The sequence below is a fragment of the Pelecanus crispus genome, chromosome 10 (assembly GCF_030463565.1).
Source record: "Pelecanus crispus isolate bPelCri1 chromosome 10, bPelCri1.pri, whole genome shotgun sequence".
NCBI classification, from domain to species: Eukaryota; Metazoa; Chordata; class Aves; order Pelecaniformes; family Pelecanidae; genus Pelecanus; species Pelecanus crispus.
This window is the reverse complement of record NC_134652.1, coordinates 28544875-28565862: the sequence shown is the minus strand read 5'-3', so window position 1 is coordinate 28565862 and position 20988 is coordinate 28544875. Positions and strand designations below refer to the sequence as shown.

Sequence of the window (20988 nt, the reverse complement as noted above, 5' to 3'; positions counted from 1 at the left end):
ATTCTGAAAAATCTGAAAAACCATATTTTGATTTAAATGTTAGAATGTTTGCCAAGGCAGCTTCTTGGATTTCTAGACTTTGATCAGCATATCCATGACAACCATGCCTATTGCTTTAATCATCATCAGAAACCATGTGTGTGTTATTAGTAACAACTACCACCAAATCTTATACTTGGTTTACCATTGTGGAAATGAGATCAAAATCACAGTTAACATACAATATGTTGACAACACTGATTTTTCAAAGCAACCAAGAGATACATACTCATGTATTGAAATGACAAACGTAAAATTGGTCTTCTGCCAAATTTCAGAATTTACTTATAAAAGTTCATTGACACAGCTCAATCGATACATTTACACATGTTGCCCAAGAAGTAAGACTTGGGGAATGAAAATGTTTGTAACAGCAGAAATTGAGTATTTGTTCAAGCAAAATAAAAAGACTAATGTTCTTTTGGATTGCGCAGTACACATACTCGCATCTTTTGTTTAATGCTCTGCTCCTGGAGAACTGTGTTCCATTCTGAACACCACCCTGCAGGGCCAAGAAAGTAGAGGACTATATTGATGCTCAGTAGAGGTATATGTATGAAGATGAAATAAAGAAAGGAGAAATGTATGTAGGAGCAAACTTCTGTATACACTTGACTGTGAAATTATTGTCCACATAAGGTGACAGCATACACTACTAGCAAGAGCACAGTATATGGTGACCCCTGGAGCCGCAAGCAGGCACACAGAGAGCCTAAGCAGTCTCACCCGCTTATAATTTTACATTTCTTTGGGAGACCAGGCATCAGCTCCAGCAACTCATTGTCCCCTTTTCCCCAGCCCAACGCACTGACGGTGAGTAGGAAGGCCACAACACACCTACTGCCCTAGAGAAAGGGTGCTGAGAAATCCTACCAACTTTATCAGATGCCCGACTCCAATAGTTTCATTATTTGGGACCTCAGTACAAAGCCACCTCCCACCTTGATCGGAATTTAAGAGCAGAAGTGGTATGAGTGTGATAGAAGATTTCAGATCAGCAATAACAACTGACGAGCTTTAACTGCCATGAAGAACAAGCCTGTTTCTGTGAATGCGGTGGCGTAAATTCCTGATGCTTCCAGTGATGATAAAAGCCATACAGTAGACTGCCCAGTCAGAGGCTGAAGTAACCCTAAGCCTTGTGACAGACAAGACCCCTAAGAAAATCCCAGTCAAATAAAACACATACTGGCCTCCTCTGTTAAGCTACGCAAACAAGTTTCAAGTTTTCTTTATTTTTTTAGCCATGTCTTGCTTAGATATAGTTTTATTTGTCATAAATCCTTAGTCTGGAATATTCAATACATCCAGAAAGTCCATAATATCTATTGTTCAGTAAATCAAATAGAAGTTTTGATTTAAATAGTAATGCTGCAATGAGGAGTCTGCTTTCTGACAGTTACCCCCCTTTTGCTTTTACGGACCCATAACAAGCAAGACTGCTCATCATATCACTAATACACAAATTATACTAGAGACAAGAAGGCTGAAACAAAGCATTAATTTGGTTTCTGTATCCCCTAGATGCTCTTCCTACATTGCATGTACTAATTAAAGATGTAGCGACAGTTCATTTAAATACCTCAGAAGTCTCCAGTGTCACACATCAGCAGTATCATACACCAGCAACATGGACTGCACTCAGCAAGGAAAGATAGACCAGCTATATTATAATTAATTTTCTAAACATATAACCTCTGTATCTGTCCATGTATTCTGTTGATACTCAGATTTAAATGAATACAAAAGTCAGGAAGGACAAAGAAAAAAGTTGACCAATCTGAGGATTCCCTTTCACATGCCATTTTGGCATAAGCATGCAAGCGTGTCCTCATTCTCTTACACAGCCTACACAGAGCTGAGAAAGGTCGGAGGACTTCAGTGAATTTCCCAACACTCTACAACTTGCTGCAGGGTCAGGACTAGAACACCAGGACACCCAATACAGCAAATCAGTCCTAATGCTTTCTTTTTCCTTTTCTAATTGAACATTTTGGGTATGCTTTATCATCTTCATTTCATCTTTCTCAAAACTATGCACGCAGAGTAGCGCAAAATAAGAGTGGTAGGGTTTTTTTAATGCCATCTCCTAGTTGTGCTGACTTACAATTGAGAGTGTCAGAGGGTTCATGTTTCAAAATAAAATTTTGGCCCTCCCACTCCTGCAAACCTCTTGGGACCCAGTCAGTGCATCAAGCTGTTGTTTGCTATTATTGCTTTTTTGCTTTATTTGATGAAGCATCCTTATAAGCAGACCCTTACAGAGTTCTTCTAGGAAGGGGACCCACCTACCAGTGTCATGCTGACTTCATCTTCCCCCTGTGCTGTACCCCCTTCAGGTGTATAACAGAAACTTGGGGGAAGAAGAACATTAAATGCATTTTTCCTCTGCATTTCACTTTGAGGGAACTCTCTGCCTGTTGTTGTTTATAATGAATCTAGTTTTAAGCAGGGCAAGGCAGGGAGGGGTATGCGTTTTGGTTTTGCTGACTCTGCAAACTGATACTTTGAGAGAATTGTCTGGGGAAAGCAAAGAGTCTTTTATTATGTCCGTCACTGCCAAGTGATTTGGCAGATTCCTCCACGAGATGCACAATCTGATAGGTTGTGAGAGAGCTTGGCTGGCCAGTTACCAGCAGAAAAGCTCAACTTAAACACTTTTAAAATCTTATTATGGCCAATTTGTGGTTTTGGCTGAAGAAAGGAAGAGGATGAAAAATAGAGGCAGCTGGGTGTCAGTGAAGGATGGAATATCAATGTCATTTTTGTTGCCGTGCCACACAAAAAATACTGGCTTTGTACGTCCATTGGATCTAGCTAAGGCAAACAAGTGCACTGGCTAGGTAAACCTGCAAAGATGATTTCATTTGTCATAGCATTTGTCTGGAAGACCGAGGTGATGTATCGCCGTCTTGCGAATCAGAGGGCAAGGTCTTTTTGTTTGACTAAATGCGAGTAGACAGAGGGCCCAGCAAGGGCTTTTACAGAATCTGTGCTGCTTCCCAAATTCAAGGCCAGAGAGGGAGTCCCCTTCAGCCTCAGCACTAACACCACACCAGACCAAGACTGGCTTCAGTTTGTTCCTGAGGGCCATGAGGAGAGAAGGGACTCTGGGCCGCCACAGCTCCTACTCCAGGGTGCCTTGGGGAAGGAAGGCTCTCCCTTCTGCAAATCCCCTGCTGATTTCCAAAGCAAAGCAGCGCAAAGAATGTGTTATGTAGGCCTAGATCTGGACATTGAGACATACTTCAAGTAATAGCTAGTTTCTGGTCCTTCTCAAAAAATCTGTTTGGTTTTGATCATCCCTAAAGGCCTACCTGTCCTGATTGCATTAAGTGATCTTTGAAATGTCTGAATGAAGACACATATAGCTGTTGGAGAGCCATACAGTCACATAGCAGGAGAAATGCAGGACACTTTGGTTTTACAGAGTAAGCCCATCAAATCAGCATTTAAAGCATAAAATTGTCAACTCCCCAGACAAAAAGAATGCTGAAAACATAAAAACTTTGTTCATGTTACCATTTGTAACCTAGTTTGAATATTATTTCAAACATGGTAAGACAGAGGTTCCACCAAGGTTTTGCAGCCAAGGGTAGAAACTGGGCCAAAGACTACCTGGGCCTAAAGGCAATGGGACAACATGTGTTAACATGGTAACAACAAAATATTTTGCCAGTACGAATAGGGACATAACTTTGCCAGGTTAACTCGGAACATAAATAAATCCCTATCTGCAGAAAGACTAAGAAAAGATAGTGCTCGGTGAGGGAATTGCAGGACCTAAACACCAACCAAGATTCACTATTAAACACCATTCAAATCAAGCTGAGGTGGGGAGGGAATAGGAGGTTAATGGTTTAAACAAGGTAAATCTCACATTTTGTAACAGTCTTCAGGTTAATACCAAAAGACAAAATCTGTCTTCTTGCTCTTTCTTGGCACTTAGTTAAAAAAAAAACCTTTGGTGAAAACAGTTCTTGGCCTCCAGCTGGATGAGCACTGAGACACCTCTGTCGCAGAGCGATGGGGTGCTCGAGCACCCTGCCGGGCAGGGCTGGCTGCTTCTGCACCAAGGAGCAGGCTGTTTCTTGGAAATGTTTATGCAATTCAACTCTGCTGCTGCTGAAGCCACAGACACTTAAAAAAAAAAAAAAAAACCCCACACCACCCAAAAAACACACACACACAAACCCCACCCCCCACAAACCACCACACACAAAAAAAAAAACCCACAACAAAAAAACCCCACACCACCCAGCCTCAGACCTCTCAGGCCATTAGTGTATCTCACTCAGGTTTTGCCTTCCACCAAATACTGTCACATTTCTGTTTTGTTTAGACCTGAAGGGTGGAGGGAGTTGGAGAGTTGCCCTCGCTGCTGTCAGTGCTTCCTAATGATGTTTCTCACTAAAGAAAATGAGCTTGTTTGTTTGAGAATCCAAATTCCCTGTGGGGCACAATTTGGGAAACTGAAGATATGGGAAGGAAAATAATATCTGTTAGGGCAAAGTATAAACATCCATAAAGCAGAATAGTGAAACACCTACAGAGAATGTTGTAGCTTTGCCAGCAAACTAATTAAAGTCACTGACTGAGGAGGGAGCTGTGACAGCTGAAAAGTTAAAATAAAAATAAATCAGAAGTTTAGTCTAGCAATTATAACAGGAAATTACCGCCGGAGTCAGGGCTCCTACGTTCTTTTTCCTGGTTTTGCTTCCGATTTACTGGGCAAGTTGGAGAAGCCAAATTTTAAAAGTAGCTTCTAATTTGGAAAGCCTCCATTTCTGATGCCCAGCTGTACATGCAGAGGATTTCACCGACCAGCATCTTCAGTGCCCTCCTGTGCATTTGTGAGGGCAGAGCATTTCATGGCATTGGTGTCTCTGAAGTCAGCTGCCTGACCTGGAGAAACCTAGAGTTACCAGCCCACTCAAAGTGACCATCTCCGGAAGTTTCCCCTGTCTGTGAATTATGGCTAGCGCAACATATTGCTGTGGGAGTCTGATGTTTAAATGCTCTTTATGGCTGGCATAACATATTGCAGTGGGAGTGTTATGTTTAAATACTGTTTGTAAACATTTGCAAGACTTCTCGGACACACTCCAAAGTCAGTGCTATTACTTTTGGAAATAATGCACTCGGTGACCTGCACGTTTTCTGAAAGGACTGCTTCTTAGTAGGAGTAATGAAGCTGCATTTCCAGGTCTGACTGCAGGAGGAGTTTAAGTACAGTGCCACTGAGACCGACAATCAGAAATAACTCTTGTCTTCTGTTCAGTAACATAGCCCCTGTTGAAACTACAAATAAAGCAAACTGTGATGCCTCAGGAGGAGGGGGAACATCTCTCAATCATGGGAGCTCTCTGTACACAGGATTCCTATTCAATTCCATGAGAATTTCTAGATGAAGAGAGCATGTGGCTCCTTCTTACACTGACTTGAGTTGTGCTACAAATTCCTCAGAGGCGGAGCCAAATTAAGTGTCCAGAATAAGGATGTCTCCATAAATTGACATTTTTCCTGCCCTACATTCAATTACAATCTCCCATCCTTATCAAGGGACACCATGGATCAGAAGATTACACTCTGGGTGCCTGCCAGCACTCATTTAGTCACAGAAGTCCAAATGTTTCTCATTATACCAATGAACACTTTTTTCTTCTGTGCAACACACCTGCAAATATGTGTGCCCTAGTGTCAGCTTCATCTTTGCTATGAGCCAGAATGTTTACAGTGGCTTTTCAGATTAAGGATCATGAAACAAATTATTATAGATATTTGCCTATTTGTAATGGAGGTTGCTACTGCATCTGATCTTTTAAAGAAGAATATTGCTATGCTGAGGAATAAGCATGAACAACAGAGAATGCTGTTTACTGACACTACAGGGGAGGAAAAAAAACAAACAAAAAAAAGAGAAAAAAAAGGAAGCCAGGGTAGATTTGGGGTCCTCCTGCTAGTGTGTGGGGTGGAGTGCACTCAATGTTCCTTTCCTGCTTGCTCCCATGTGCGACCCTGGAGGTAACCACAGTGTACACCATCTCCATCAGCCACTGGAGCTCAAGTCTCAGAGCTCCTGCCAAGCTCAGGTCTTCTGCCAACCACCTGCTTTTTCAACCCATGTTTTCACACAGAAAGCTATTTGGACCTACACACTGAGAAATCATACAAGCTCCCGAAACAAAAACAAACCCTTTCCCAGCGTGATGGGTCATTTAACTTTTGTAAACTTCATCTGGGAACCTTAAAAAAAAAAAAGCTGCAGAGGCCTGACATGCAAATAAATGACAAAGAATCCTTTGATAGGTGATCATACCATTCTGCCACTATACAGGTGAAGTATCTCCCTCTAGGCAACAATAAACAAAATACAGTGATTACATGGATAGTAGTTCAACATCTGCTAGACACTCTGGGAAAATGGCTTCATCTTTACTGTTATCTTCAGGACAGCTGTATGCGGTACTCATCTTCACCTTAACATATTAGGTACCTTACTATACTTTTTTTAAGTACAACACACAGTTTTAGTGAGTGTATTTAGAAAAAATAAAAACGGTATTGCGTAAGGTCATTGTCTACTCTACCAAGTTTCCCTAGATAGAAAGGCCTTCTTTAGGGGACATTTAACATTTAGACATCACAACAGTCCATTTGAGAATCCCTTCCTATTTCCTTCAAAATGTAGAAATCAATGAAACCATTTACCAAGAGCAAGAAACCAAATTAAGTTCATGAAATTAATGATTTCCACTAATGAAAAACATGTCTTCCCTTCACACTCAACCCCAGTTTGTGCACTCCCATATAATAATGCTTAGCCACATACCAATGAATTGCCAATATTTCATTGTTTGGAGTCTGTGCAAAGCTGAATTACAAAAAGTTTTATTAATGATAGGTTCTAGTGGGGAATAGACAAGGATCTAGTTAAGAAATATAGTCCTTTACTAGTGAGCTACTTCTCCAGATGCTATATATAATACTAGCAATATGTACTCAATGGAGATGATCTTATCATCATGAAATGGGTATTAAAACTATTCATTGCAAAATGTGCACAGGCATATTTCTAAATACTATGTTCAGTGTCACAAGTGTTACAAGTCTTCTTGAAGTTTTGAATATTTCTTACAGAAGTAACTCTTAGAACTGTTGAACTCTAGCTTCAACAAATGCACTCTTCATTAAGGGGGTATGACCTTCATGTCTGCCTCCAGTATCTTTTGCCCAAAGTTTCCTAATGAAAACCCCCTTACTTTACTACTACTCCTCCACACCCCTTTTTGGTCATTCATTGCTACTTCCCTTTGTTTTGTAGGCTCGTCCAAAAGGAGAAGGCCTGACTCCATACCAGGGCAAGAAACGCTGCTTCGGTGAATATAAGTGCCCCAAATGCAAGAGAAAATGGATGAGTGGGAACTCCTGGGCTAACATGGGACAAGAATGTATCAAGTGCCACATTAATGTTTATCCTCACAAACAGGTAGGAGAAGTGCAGACCTGCTGGCATACAGGCTTGGGACTAGGAATGCTCTTGACTTTGTAAAGTGTAGGTAAGACTTAAACAGGACTTGACATAGACTACAACACACCACAAAAAAGTGTTTCCCAGATGAGCTGGTGTTCTCAGTCCTGGAAATCTGGACTGGTGTCAGAGTTGCAAAATTCAAATGGCCTATCTTTCAGCAAAAATACCTCCAAAACAAAATCTTTACCTGCCTTTATTATAGAAACAGACTGTGGGACCTTATAATCTGAGATGGAATAAAACAAGTTCACCAGTAGCAATGGACCTCCTAGTTGTTCTGATTCTCTTCATAGTTACACCAATTTAATGTTTCATTCCACTGGTGTCAGTGGAGTTATTTCACGTGTACTACTTTCTTCCACCTGTTGAAATAAGATTGGATTTGGTCAAGGGGCTATGTCTATTTATAAAGATTAGTGATAAAAGACAACAATACTAAGATGACTCCTGCCTACAGAATTCCTTGGTTAACAATAGTGAAGCAAGACAGCCTGGTTAAAGAGAGGTTTCTTGGTTTCCATAATACCAAGTGATGCCCAAGCAAAGAACTTCAAGAAAAAGCTTTTATTAAGCTGAAAGGGTCAAGTCTAAGAAGTAGCTCTGCTAGGAAAGCTGTATCTGCCATCCTGTCAGCCATAGCTCACATGGTACACACAGCCTTCCTTCCTGCTCTCTGCAGATTGCAGTTGCATCTATCCCTTGAGGTAATTTCCTGCCTTTCCAGCTCACGATGGGAAAACTGACTGTCAGTTCCTGCTTGTATCCCACCAGAACTGGTCACAAGCAGTCAACCAGTTCAGCAGTCTTTAGTGCGAGACAGACCAACTGCATGAGCTCATACCCTTTGTTTCCCTGACAAACCAGGCCACAGACTGGCTGTCAAAGCTCAGTTTTCATGCAGAAAGTCACTTTTGACAATCCCATGAAAAATAAACTTGGCCATCGTGGAAAAATTTGAGGGAGATTTTGCAATATTGCAGAAAATTCTTGTGGATGGAAAATGTGAGAATTATTTTAAAAGAGTTTGGGAGGTGTGATTTGCCTCAGGTATAATTCATCCTAGCTGAATCTTAGTAATAAATAGAACTCTGCATGGGTCAAGTTACCTGCTGCCCACTCAGAGAGACTGCTCAAACCATAGACAGATCATTTGGATGTACTTGCAATAGGTGCAAAGGAAATTCCATCAGGAGCCTGAGGTGTCTCATTAGTTACCTAAGTGCTTGCAAAATTCCTGTAAAAAACTCTTTCCATGGGCTCATAAGGAACACTTCATACCATTAATGAGATTTTTGGAGGGGAGGGTGTCAGGAAAAAAAAATCCTAAAGGAGGATACTGAGATTTTATTATGATGAAAAGACGGAGGAATATTGAAATTCACTGCAACAAGCAGGAAGAGGAGATACAAATAAGTTTATTAAGCTTTATCCCAGACAGAAATGTCAAATCAACTACATTTCCTCCTCTATATTTTCCTCACATATGCATATTCATCTAATTTTAAGGGCAAGATTTGGCTTAGTCTCTACAACATTGCAATATGTAGCCAAAACATTGATTTAGAATTGCTAGTACCTTGAAGCAATATGAATTGCAGTTAAAATGTAGCGTTTGAAGCCTGCCACACTTGTGGCAGAAGCCTTGGTTTAAACTTAACATACTTCACTACAAGATGATCATCCCTTCTTTCCATTATGGGAGTTTTTCTACTTTACAATGAACTTGTACAAGTCCCTGGCTGAGCCAGTGAATATCTTTGTTTCTGTTGGCCAGTTGAGATGATGTGATTGATTCCCCTTTCTCTGGGCTAATGCCACTCTGATTCCAAACCTGAAAACAAGAGGTCATCTTTAGAAACTGCAGTCTAATTTCCCTGACAAAACTGTGACTGGAAACTACATTGCAAGTGAGAAAATGCAAGGACCTCTTTTTTTGTGGAAACATATATATGGAAGGAAAACTAAGAAATTTTCTTTCACTAACTTATATGAGACAATCTCAAAGCTTCCAAGGTCTCTGGTTCCTTGCCTCTGTTAGACAGCTTGTGTAGACAACTGCACCAAAATCTAGGCTGAACAATGAAGTTATTTATCACATGCGTGAAAGTAGAGTCTTGAAGGTGAGAGAAATTACAAGACCACTGACTTAGAAATTTATAAATATTTACCTTGTTCATCTAAATTCTTTCCATCATTTATGTTACTGTTCAAAGGGTCACAAGAAATCACTCAAGAGGTATCCCATCCACACTATATAAGAGGCATTATAGACTTGGGAATATGTATATTTTGTAGTAAAGAAGGTTTGCAAGTAGTTTGGGCAGAGTTGCCCCTCGTGGCAGGACTAGAGGAGTCTACTCTGCATAGTAGTACTAAAGTCAAAGACATACCGTGGAAAGGTTGCCGCCTACAGTGCTTCCGTAAGCTTTGCTTGCCTTGGAACCATATACATAGTGTTTTCCAGGGAGTAATCACAGCATGTGCAGTGCAGGTTTCCACAGCTGACCCCCATCACTATGTTTCCACATCATTCCCTAAGGACACCATAACTCAGGATGTGGAAGAGCTTTGCTCTTCTTTATCTATCCATGTGTTCATGTCCCACCAGTAGGTATGGCAGCTATTTCAGATCTTGAAGACAAGAGTGCATTTCAACTAGGCTTCCAGATGTAAATAACTTGCAGCCAGTCACTAGTGCTCTTTCCCAAAGCTTGAACTTACAACTTTGAGTTGAAAGATTTTACATCCTGTCGTCTCTGCCTCACCTCCGTCAGCTTCTATTTCTCAGTGTTACTATCGTCATTCTTTCTATTCTTTTTCATTCTTCCAGAGGTGCCTTGTGCTGCGTCTGATTAAACATACCAGCAATAGCCAGACAGTAAAGAAAACAGCATCAGTTCATGCACAGAGCCAGCAGCAAAGGAGAGCTAACTTAGGCTGCATGAGGTCAGCACTGCTTCTTGACAGAGCCTGCATTTGCTAACCCATACATGTTTTTTGTCCAAGCAGCCAGCTCCAGACCAGACTCTCTCTAAACATTTATCTGTGTGGTGTTATTCTGCACTATTTTGGAAAACATGTTCCACCCAGTCACCAGTACTTTTACACTAATGACTATATTTTGTACAAGCACAGTGAAAGATATTAAATAAAAGTCCAATATTCCAAAATTTCTAGTTTGAGAGTTAAGCACACACACACACACAAAATCTTATTGTGCACATAAGATTGTTTTAGTAGTTTTTTTTAATTAGGACTGCTGCACCAGCTTAACATTTTCTAATATATAATAAATATATATTTCCTATTTATTCTTTAGATTTTGATTACTTTGTTCGCACCTAGCACAGCAGAGTCCTCATTCAATATCTGAGATCCTATGCACTTCTAGAAGTTTTTAGCAATCACTTTCTTCCCCTCTCAGTGCATTAGTGGATGTCCTCAGCTAATTATGTGCTCCCATTGCCTTCATTATATGAGATCAGTTTTTCCAACTTAATTCTTATAAGAAAAGGTGCTGCCTCTCCCTAGAAGCCACGTTTCTCTTGTGCCATTTTAACTCCATTCAAGAAAAGGAAATAAATATTGCTTTGTATTATCTGTTCTTTCACTGCAAAGTCACCCCACTATATGATGTTATCATATAGTACAAGTAATCCGTAAGTAGATTTTTTTTTGATTTAACAAAACCCAGATGAACTGGCCAGACAGAAGTTCGACCTCCATTCAAGCTCAGACACTATTTACCTCTAGTGAAATAAATTATTTCTACTTCAAAACAGTTTTGTCAACAATTCTTCTCTGCAATGTGTTGCAAGTTCATTACCTCCTTTTCTTACTCCTTGCCCTACTGTTTGGTAGACATATCATTGCAGCCTAACAGATAAAAAAAAGTTATCTTGAACATTATTAAAAAAAAAATTAATGGTCATTTTATCAGCAGATGCAAATCACTGTTGGTTCCTCAACATTAACTAGCCTTATGTCAGGTTACAAGAGCCTCCAAAACTACAAAAATTACTTAACTGCAAACAACTCAGACCATGTCTAAAACCAGTCAGGTGCCACATTTCCCCAGTGAGAGCATATTATAAATGTCTTCATTCACAATAGTGTATACAGAATGAAAACTCATACCAAATCACATCAAACTCCCCTATGCCATATCTGATGCTGGGCAGTACAGGGCACTTACAGGAAGGTGTGGATATAAGACAAGACAGAGCAACCACCTCCAAGGATAGTTTTCCATCCTCTGGTATTGCCAAGTAAGTATCTCTGCATTCCCCCAGTTTCTCACCAAATAGATCAACCTCTGTGGAGCCTGTTCAATAGCTGAAATACAACCACATGGGCCACCAAGCTTTGCTACATCATCTTGAATATTGGAGATTAGGATGCTTTTGTCCAATTCAGGAGAAAAGAAAAAAATGAAGTCCTTATATTCAGGATTGCTTGACATTCATTGCAGTGAATTAGGGGCTTATTCTCAATTACCAGGCTCCCCCTTTTCTCCAGTCCTCATCTTTATCTCTCTTTCATCTTCCCCAGTTACTTTCCTCAATCTATGAACTTCTCAGTCCTGTAGGGCTTGTCCACATTGTCTCACAAGGGATGGTTCATGCCTGAGTACTCCCATGTAACAGGGTCAAGCAATAATATCAGAGTACTGAAGATGATAATCTCTACTCTGGATAGCCATTCAAGCACATATGCTAGGTCAGTGAATGGCTTGTGCAGCTACTCTCAGATCTTAATTTCCTATGCATACCTTTTGTTTGTGGGTCCCTGGAGAAGAGAGCAGCCACACTTCCCTGCCACCTGCTCTTTGTTCCTGGAGGCTCATTTCACTCCAGGAAATGATCCCGTGCCAATTCCCCACAAGGAATGTCTCAATTCAGCTCTGTGCTCTTACTCCACATACCCTATCTGTGAGAATGAGCTTTTAATCTCTCTGCAGCAGGAAAAATCTTCTCAGAATTTTACAGCTGTATATATACTTCAGAGTGCTCTATAAATACAGCTCTAAATCTCTGCATTTAAGAGAGATGGTGGAAAATGTATTACAAGAAGTAGCACACGAGCCTGATAGCAGGGCTGCTGCCATTCATTCCCCAACTCATCCACGGAGCAGGGAATCAGGCAGCTCTCGCACCGGAGCTGCAAGGTGCTCCTCATCCCAAGGAAGCTCTGCATGTATTTTTGTTTTCGTGACTAAGTTGGGCCACTGTGTTCCTCCTTTTGCATTTCCACCACATCCCTCAAGCAGTAAACCTCCCCATGGGAGTGCTTACAGGAATTCACAGGACACAGCGGAAAAAAAATCACAGGCCAGTTGAGCTCAAGCCTTATTGAGGAATAGGAGACCAAAGGACTACCCTAACAAAGCTGCTCTATGGCTATTCCAAAAGCCATTTCCTGGGTAGTTACTTTAGCTACTCTAAACATAAACAGAAGTCTCAGACAGGACTTAAAACCTACCTCTTATTCTTCCAAGGAATTTGGATTTTGTAGTTGTTTATGCTCCTTCTTACCCTGCTGCAGCAACAGAGCCAGTCCTTATAGCCATTCACCAGCATTCTTGGCACTGTAACAGCCCAGATGCCAGGACTTGAATTCTCATTTTCTTCCCCTGCCCACTATAGCAGCAACATCTGCGCCTGTGGCTGCTTCCTGGCTGGCCTCTTATCAAGGCTTCTTCTCTGACTTTGTGGCTAACTCCAGTGCTGTTTGTGATGACAGCTGTTGCACTAGTGCAGAACCAGCCATCTGGTGACCGACTTGTCCTCTTGGACACTATTTTCTTCCAGCTGTCAGGCATTTACTGCTGGCCTGGAAATAATTTGGTATGTAAATACATTCTCCATGATATCCAAGCTATTACTTCCATGGGCAATGCAATGGTCCCATCACAATTGCCATACCTGGGTGCATCCACAGCAACTTCTCTTCTCTCAGTATGGGGAGGGATGGGTCTGATAACTCAAGCCCAATAAACTTTTCAGCAGTTTCAGGCCTACAAGTATGATCTTTTGACTCTTTAGATTTAATAAACCCTCCCCAGCATGCCCATACTTGTGTGTTCCAGCAGTGGGAATATGGATCACCCCAGACTGCTGCTTCTCTGAACTCTAAAAAGATATTTTTGCCATTTAGCTCATACGGTTATCATTCATTCCTAGCTGGCCTGTCCCAGAGGCATGCTGCTGACAGAGGCTGCTTGCTCTCTGAGCATCGTGCCTCTGATCTGCAGCCTTCTTATCACTGCCTCTTGGATCCACAGCAACAAACGGGGGCCTAGTTAATGTCCCTGTTCCCCCCAGGCAGACAGAAGAGCAGAGGGTCTGCTGCTCAAGAATGCACATTGCATTTCATCCCTTTTCCACAGTGCATAATTTTTTATTGGACTAAAACTTTACAAATTCATGATAGCATGTGTGTCTTGAGGGAAGCATAGCTAGCTATGGCTTTGTAAGACTGCTAATCTACCAATTATCCTGCCAGCTATAGTTGTAGAATCCATTTCTATTCAGATATCTAATCTGTCATTTAATCATCTCATTTGCTCCATTAAGACTTGAGGTAACAAGTCTACAAAGTTATGTGTTTTCTTACATTTGAATTTTGATGTGATCCTTCATCCATCTGTGGTGCAATCAAATTGTTCCATTCTACAGCAAAAAAAATTTTCAATCTTCTAAACACAAATATAAGCAGCCACATTATTCCATTCTGCTTCTTAGTGGAAGCAATTTTCCTCAAGGATGTCCTAGTGACATTTTCTCCGACACCTAACACTTCATAAGAGTGAGCTTTTTGGTTTGAGGATTTTGGGTATTTAACTGACTTGCAGGGAATGCAGAGTTCATTCAGTTCATGTAGACTGGGACAGCAATAGTTCACAATCAAAAGTTAATTTGCAGGACAGGAATTACTATATAAATTTAAATTTATTTCAGCTTCATTCCCCTGAGGCAACAGCTTTAGTCACTACCACCAAATGCTTTCCTGGTGGAGCTGCACAAAATTATTTCCACCCAGCAACTACCAGGAGAAAATTAAGGAAAGACGCACAAAAATGAAGAATGTAAGAATGCCCATCCCTGTAGTGTTTACTGAAAATATGGACTGCCAAATCCTGGATGCTTGAATTTAAAAAAAGAGAGACAATGAAAATTGAAGTATTATATTTAAACGCTCCATTTAATGGAAAAAAGCATACCATTCCCAGAGAAACATAGCAGGATTTTCTGTTGTTTTACAAGCTCCATTTCACCTCTTTCTAAGGAAAGGAATTATTTTTTCAGCCAAATAGCCTGCCCCCTTCTCCACACCCTCTCCAAACGCATGGCTGAATTTTCATGCTACCGGCCTCTCAGCAGCAGCACATAATTCTTGCAGCCTCCTCAGCTATTCAGATCTTCTGCATAATTCAGGCAGTCCCCAAAACTAATACACAGTGTGCAGCAGACCAACCCTGCCACGCTCTTCTTGCTCCAGCATCTTCTCCTTTCCCTCTGCTTCCACCATGCCAAAGCTCGTGAGAATTGTCCAAGGTCATCCTGTGCCAAAGAAGTCCAACCCTGATGGACACACAGCTCTTTGGCTGTCTAACATCCTACCCTTTTAGCATGGTGTAAGAAAGATTGCAAGGGTGGAAGGTTATTACTTGAAAGTCCTCCACAATTAGTAACAGACAAATAGCAGCAGGACAAGAACAGTTGCTTCTCAGGGTGTTTGAAGGGGGTTTTTTTGCCTTACAAGAAACCCATGAAGAGAAAACAGCAAATGGAGATAAGCTGGGACTTCATTTTATGCAAAAGTTGGATTGAAGTGGTTTTGGGACACAAACCACGCAAGCACATTACCAGTTTCAAAGCCTGAGCCCTCCACTGCCTCACCAGAAACATAGCCTGGGCCCTGCTCAGCTCCGCTTCTTCCAGCTGGCCCTTGACAACCTGCTTTCCTGCATTTGTAACCCCTCTCTCCCCAGCCTCTGTGTCGTAACACGCTGGTAACAATAACATTTCTGAAATCGAAATGCTTTGCAGGCCAAAAAGCTGAGCTCAATCAACGCAGGGGGAAAGCAAACCACGGAGAGCTATTGTTTCTGAAAACCGTCCAAAAACTCTTGGCACTTCAAGGCATTCCCAATGTCCTTTGCACTATTTCCAGGAAAAATGATTCCCAAGGCCTTGCATATTAAAAAAGAAAATCTGGCTTATATCAATAAACATGATAACTGCTGTATTTTTTCTCTTTAATCAGAGCACAGCTAGCATGTAGAAGCAATCAGAGCTGAGTCGAATAGCCTGTTTTAAGTGTAGCATTTCAAAACTCTCATATTCTCCATTGAGGAGAATAAATTAACTCCTGGGACTCCTGAACCTGAGCATCATCTTTGACTTCATTTATGTAATGCAAATTCTTGAAGAAAGTTTGTGAGTAGATATTGGTGGAACAAGTGGTAGAAAAGGCAGAAGGGCAGTTTTTCTGACCAAATAAACTTATTCAACTTGCCTGCGTTGTGGCAGAAGCACTGCCTGCACCAGTGGTTGGGTTGCAAGCCTAGAAACGTGATTGCTGGTTCTGATATCAAATCCTAACACAATGACTTCCAACAAGTCATTCAAAGCACAGTGGAGTTGCAGAGGGAGGTTAAAGGATTTAGAGGAGATGAGGGGTCCATCTACCTTCCTTATCCCCTACCTGATAGAGGAAATCCAATTTGCAATTAAATTGTAAATGTTAAACTCAAAGACATATAATATGTGGCCTAGAAAAGACAAAACTTCAGGCAATAGCATGGCTAAGAACACTGAATCAGTAACAAACCATTGGCAATTGCCACTGAATTACTCCCATATATTGTTTTTACTAGCTGTGCAAAATAATAAGAGTGTTGGACTTACACTCCAATGCAACCAAGCAAGAATTTGCAGACATCCCTTGTTCAGGATAATAGAATATATTTTGCCTCATTTTAGCTCTTCAGAGAGCTGAGAAACCCTTCTATTCTCTGGATTACAAGCTGTTCTTGTAGTGTTACGTAGCCAAAAAAAGCTTTTAATGTCTCTGTTCTTCCTATCCACAGGGTCTCAGGTGGGTGGCTTTGTAATGAAGAACTTACAAATGAAAACTTAGATGATCAGGAGTACTTTAAGATTTTACAGCTTAGGGAAGTCTTTAGGATTTAGGAAAGGTGTGAAAAGATAAATGGCCATAATTTTGTAGTTTATATGTATCCACCCCCTGCTCCAAGAATCATATTTTGAAGAGATAAGGAAGAGTCTAGTACCCCTGTGAGAACAGCGAGAAGTTTATGGCTTGTTTTCAGATTTCACACCACATGCAGTCTCTAACACAGTCCCATAGAAGAACTGCTGTCTTCATGGGAAGGCACTGTGCAATGAAATAGTCTTTCAGATACATTTCACAAAAACAGAGAAATTATGGGTTAGGGAATTTTGTTTGTTTTTTGAATAAAATGGTGCACTTTATCTACCTCATATCTCTACCACCTCTCTACCTATTAGACTTTCCAAACACTTAACCTTACTGCAATATTAAACAGGGGTATTTTATTTTCAGAATGACTGTGAAACCCTTTACATGTCATGGAAAATTAAAGAACAAAAATCTACTAAAAATAAAACAATTTCATTCCCTTGTTTAGCAGAATATACCTCCAACCCTGTGATTTTACAAATTAATATTAAAAATACATAGTCAATTTATTACTCAGGTTCAGGACAAAGGGTTGTGTTGTGACGTTGGGTTTTTGGGGGGGGTCGGGGGTTTTTTTGGGGGGGGGTATTAATAGCTTTGCAACTGCTCTATTTCAAAACTTTCAGCCTCAGAAGTATGGGACTGAGTATTGGGAAAACCTCATTTAGCTATGTAATATCTGTGTGTGGTTAAGACAGTTTTCTTGTCACAGCAGTTAATCCTAACGTTGGTAACCATAACATCTTTATCAATGACATAGTGAGATTGAGTGCACCCTCAGCAAGTTTGCAGATGACACCAAGCTGAGTGGTGCAGCTGACATGCCAGAAGGATGAGATGTCATCCAAAGGGACCTGGACAAGCTGGAGAGGTGGGCCTGTGTGAGCTTCATGAGGTTCAACAAGGCCAAGTGCAAGGTCCTGCACCTGGGACGGGGCAACCCCCAATATGCACTTGCAGCCCAGAAAGCCAACCGTATCCTGGGCTGCACCAAAAGCAGCGTGGCCAGCGGGTCGAGGGAGGGGATTCTGCCCCTCTGCTCTGCTCTGGTGAGACCTCACCTGGAGCCCTGCGTCCAGCTCTGGAGCCCTCAGCACAAGAAGGACATGGACCTGCTGGAGCAGGTCCAGAGGAGGGCCACCAAAACGATCCGAGGGCTGGAGCACCTCTCCTGTGAGAACAGGCTGAGGGAGTTGGGGTTGTTCAGCCTGGAGAAGAGAAGGCTGCGGGGAGACCTTATTGCGGCCTTTCAGTACTTAAAGGGGGCCTACAAGAAAGATGGGGACAATCTTTTTAGCAAGGCCTGTTGTGACAGGACAAGAAGTAATGGTTTTAAACTAAAGGAAGGTAGATTTAGACTGGATATAAGGAAGGAATTTTTTTACAATGAGGGTGGGTGAAGCACTGGCACAGGTTGCCCAGAGAGGCAGTGGAAGCCCCATCCCCGGAAACATTGAAGGTCAGGTTGGACGGGGCTCTGAGCAACCTGATCTGGTTAAAGCTGTCCCTGCTCACTGCAGGGGGGTTGGGTGAGATGACCTCTAAAGGTCCTTTCCAACCCAAAGCATTCTATGATTCTAACCCCTACTGGCATTGCTGGGTAATGGGATTCCCATGCTGGAGGTGTTAATGCCTTTGGGACATCTCGGTTACTGGAGCCAAGAGAATAAACTCTTCTGTGTTACTGCTTTTATAAATATAATCCCCAATTCAGTCTTTTAGTAGTTTGTCTACAAAAAAAAAATTACCACCACCTTTGTGAAGAAGAGTAACATTAAGTTGTGAGGCCACTCTGAACCAATGCAGAGCTGAAATATATTTCATCCCTTCAGGAAAGAAATACAGTACCTTTATAATTACTAGGATAAAGCTCAGTTAAGCATAAAAGTAGGCTTCACATGCATAATAAAGAGTAACAGTGACAAAACCTTGGATCTGATCCGATTTCTTTCCCTTCACTGCAGAGACCCCTGGAAAAGCCGGATGGCCTGGATGTTTCAGATCAGAGCAAAGAACATCCCCAGCATCTGTGTGAGAAGTGCAAAGTTTTGGGCTACTACTGCCGCCGTGTGCAATAAACCTTCAAAGTGGCCTCTTCCTGTCCCCATCATCCTTAAAGATCCTCTGGCAGCATGCGATCAACAGCAACACAACAAATCAAGATAACAGCTAAAATAATTGCCAATATCGCCTATCTAATAATATGCCTTATACCATTAATAGAATGTAACATTTCTCCTGTGCATGTGCACACATGCAACAGGTATTTACAGGACTATGATTTGTATACATACATATATATGTAAATTTTTATATATATATGTACACACACATATATAAAGCGTTACTGATAGTGTTCACAACAGAACCGCGGTTGCAGGTTCTGCTGATTGTTTACACAGACCCTATATCACAGCCAGGTGAAATGAAGTACTATTCAATAGGCAAGGTATAATATTCACAAGGAATATATGTTGTATGTATGGCTTTTGCAGAGGTTAAATAACTGTGGGGCCACTAATTGCAAGCACTTGCCCACAACATGAACGTTATTCCTATTATATGACAAGACAAAGGAAGATGAGACAAGCCACAGCATAAAAGAAAGAAAATTATTGTTTTCCCAGTTTTAGAAAGTCTGAGAATTTTGTGCTGCTGCTTTCTTGGACTTTTTCTATTTGTTACCATCACTTGGGCAGGGCTTAGGCAAAATCATTTTTGCAGGATGTGGCAAAAAAAAAAGTGAATAATTGTTTGAGGGTGTGGGTTGGGTAGAAAGGGAGTGCCATAATGGGACCCAGAGCATCAGGAAGGATTCCAAGAGGTTTTTGGAGGAGACAAAATTGGCTTGCTTGTGCAACTAACAGATCCTTCTCTTGTCATATAATCCCACTGAAATGGTCCCCGTATGTGTATGGGCTGTTCATTAGGCCACAAGCACACTAAATTTACTGTGAATAAGGGGGAATAAGAATACTTAAAACTGCCCCCAAAACTCTTAATTGAAAGATTAGCCAAACTTACTATTTATAATAGTTTTAAAGCCACTTTCTGGAAATATTTTTATGTCCTGTTTTCTACTGTACAAGTTTGTTATAACACAAAACTTGTTAGCCATAGGGGTGTTACGAGGCATGGAGAACACTCTATATAACCTTCCCTCTTTATGTCTTCCTGAAACACCTACATACCTGAGAAGAAATGTAGGAGTTATATTTTGTTGTCCCATTTCAGGTAGAACTTCATGCAGGGGCATCCTGCTGCAAAGAAGTATCTCATCAGGGATTGGGAAATACCGTGAACTGAAAGTACCTCGAGACAGTATCCTGTTTGTATGTCTACATAAGAGTACATTGACAAAAGGACACAACAAGCAATTCACTTGCATTATTCACTAAAAAAATTACAGGGGTAATGTTTGTTTGGGTTTTTTTAATCAACAACTTCTATTTTTATGAAGTTTCCTTTAGGGAGATTGATTTGTGTGAGTGATAGTTAGTGGAAATACTTTAAGTTCTAAATAACTTGATATGAATTAAATTTGTTTTGAGGATTAATTCCATAATGCTAAGACAGAGGTGTTTTTATGCCAAGTTATAGCAGGATGTTACCAGTATGTACAGTCAAGCTCTTGTAAAGCAAATTGAAAACTTACAGTGAGCATTCACATAGGAAATGTGAAGCTCTTTACAAATTTGCTCTAGGGTGAAACTTCTGCCATTTCCCCGCTTTGCTATAAGCAGGGCAAAATAATTTCTGCTTATTCTGGTGGTAGTGTCATGTACATATCTTGCCAACTTCATTATGGGTAGCCCAAGTGATCCAGCCTACTGGTCGGAACAATGGATGAACACTGGGACTCCTGGCTTCTGACCACAGCTCTTCCATTAGCTCCCTGACATTGGGCAAGTCACAAGATCCTTCTGGACCACAGATTTTCAAAGCTTGTCCTCTAGCATTCATCTCAATCATTTGTTTCAAGCACAAATAATTTTGAAAGAGCCACATACTAAACCAGATCTATTTTTGCCTCTTGAGCACTTAATAGTACATGAACAAAAAAAAAAAAAAAAAAATCACGTTGATGCTTCACATCCAGCTAAAAGACATGTAGAAACCCCCCCTTAGATGAAGATAAGGGAAAATGTTATTTTACTTTCTCCCTGAAATTAAGATGTTGCTATCAA

General features: G+C 41.0%; 1 protein-coding gene across 1 annotated transcript in view; it reads left to right on the top strand.

Annotated features, from left to right (window-relative positions):
- ZCCHC24 (zinc finger CCHC-type containing 24) overlaps window positions 1–18879 on the top strand; it is a 114953-nt gene extending 96074 nt beyond the window's left edge. Inside the window, exons 3-4 of the mRNA XM_075717961.1 lie at window positions 7364–7528; window positions 18766–18879. Coding sequence (XP_075574076.1) covers window positions 7364–7528; window positions 18766–18879 — 279 coding nt within the window. The remainder of the gene's footprint in view (window positions 1–7363; window positions 7529–18765) is intronic.
- Window positions 18880–20988: the final 2109 nt, after the last annotated feature.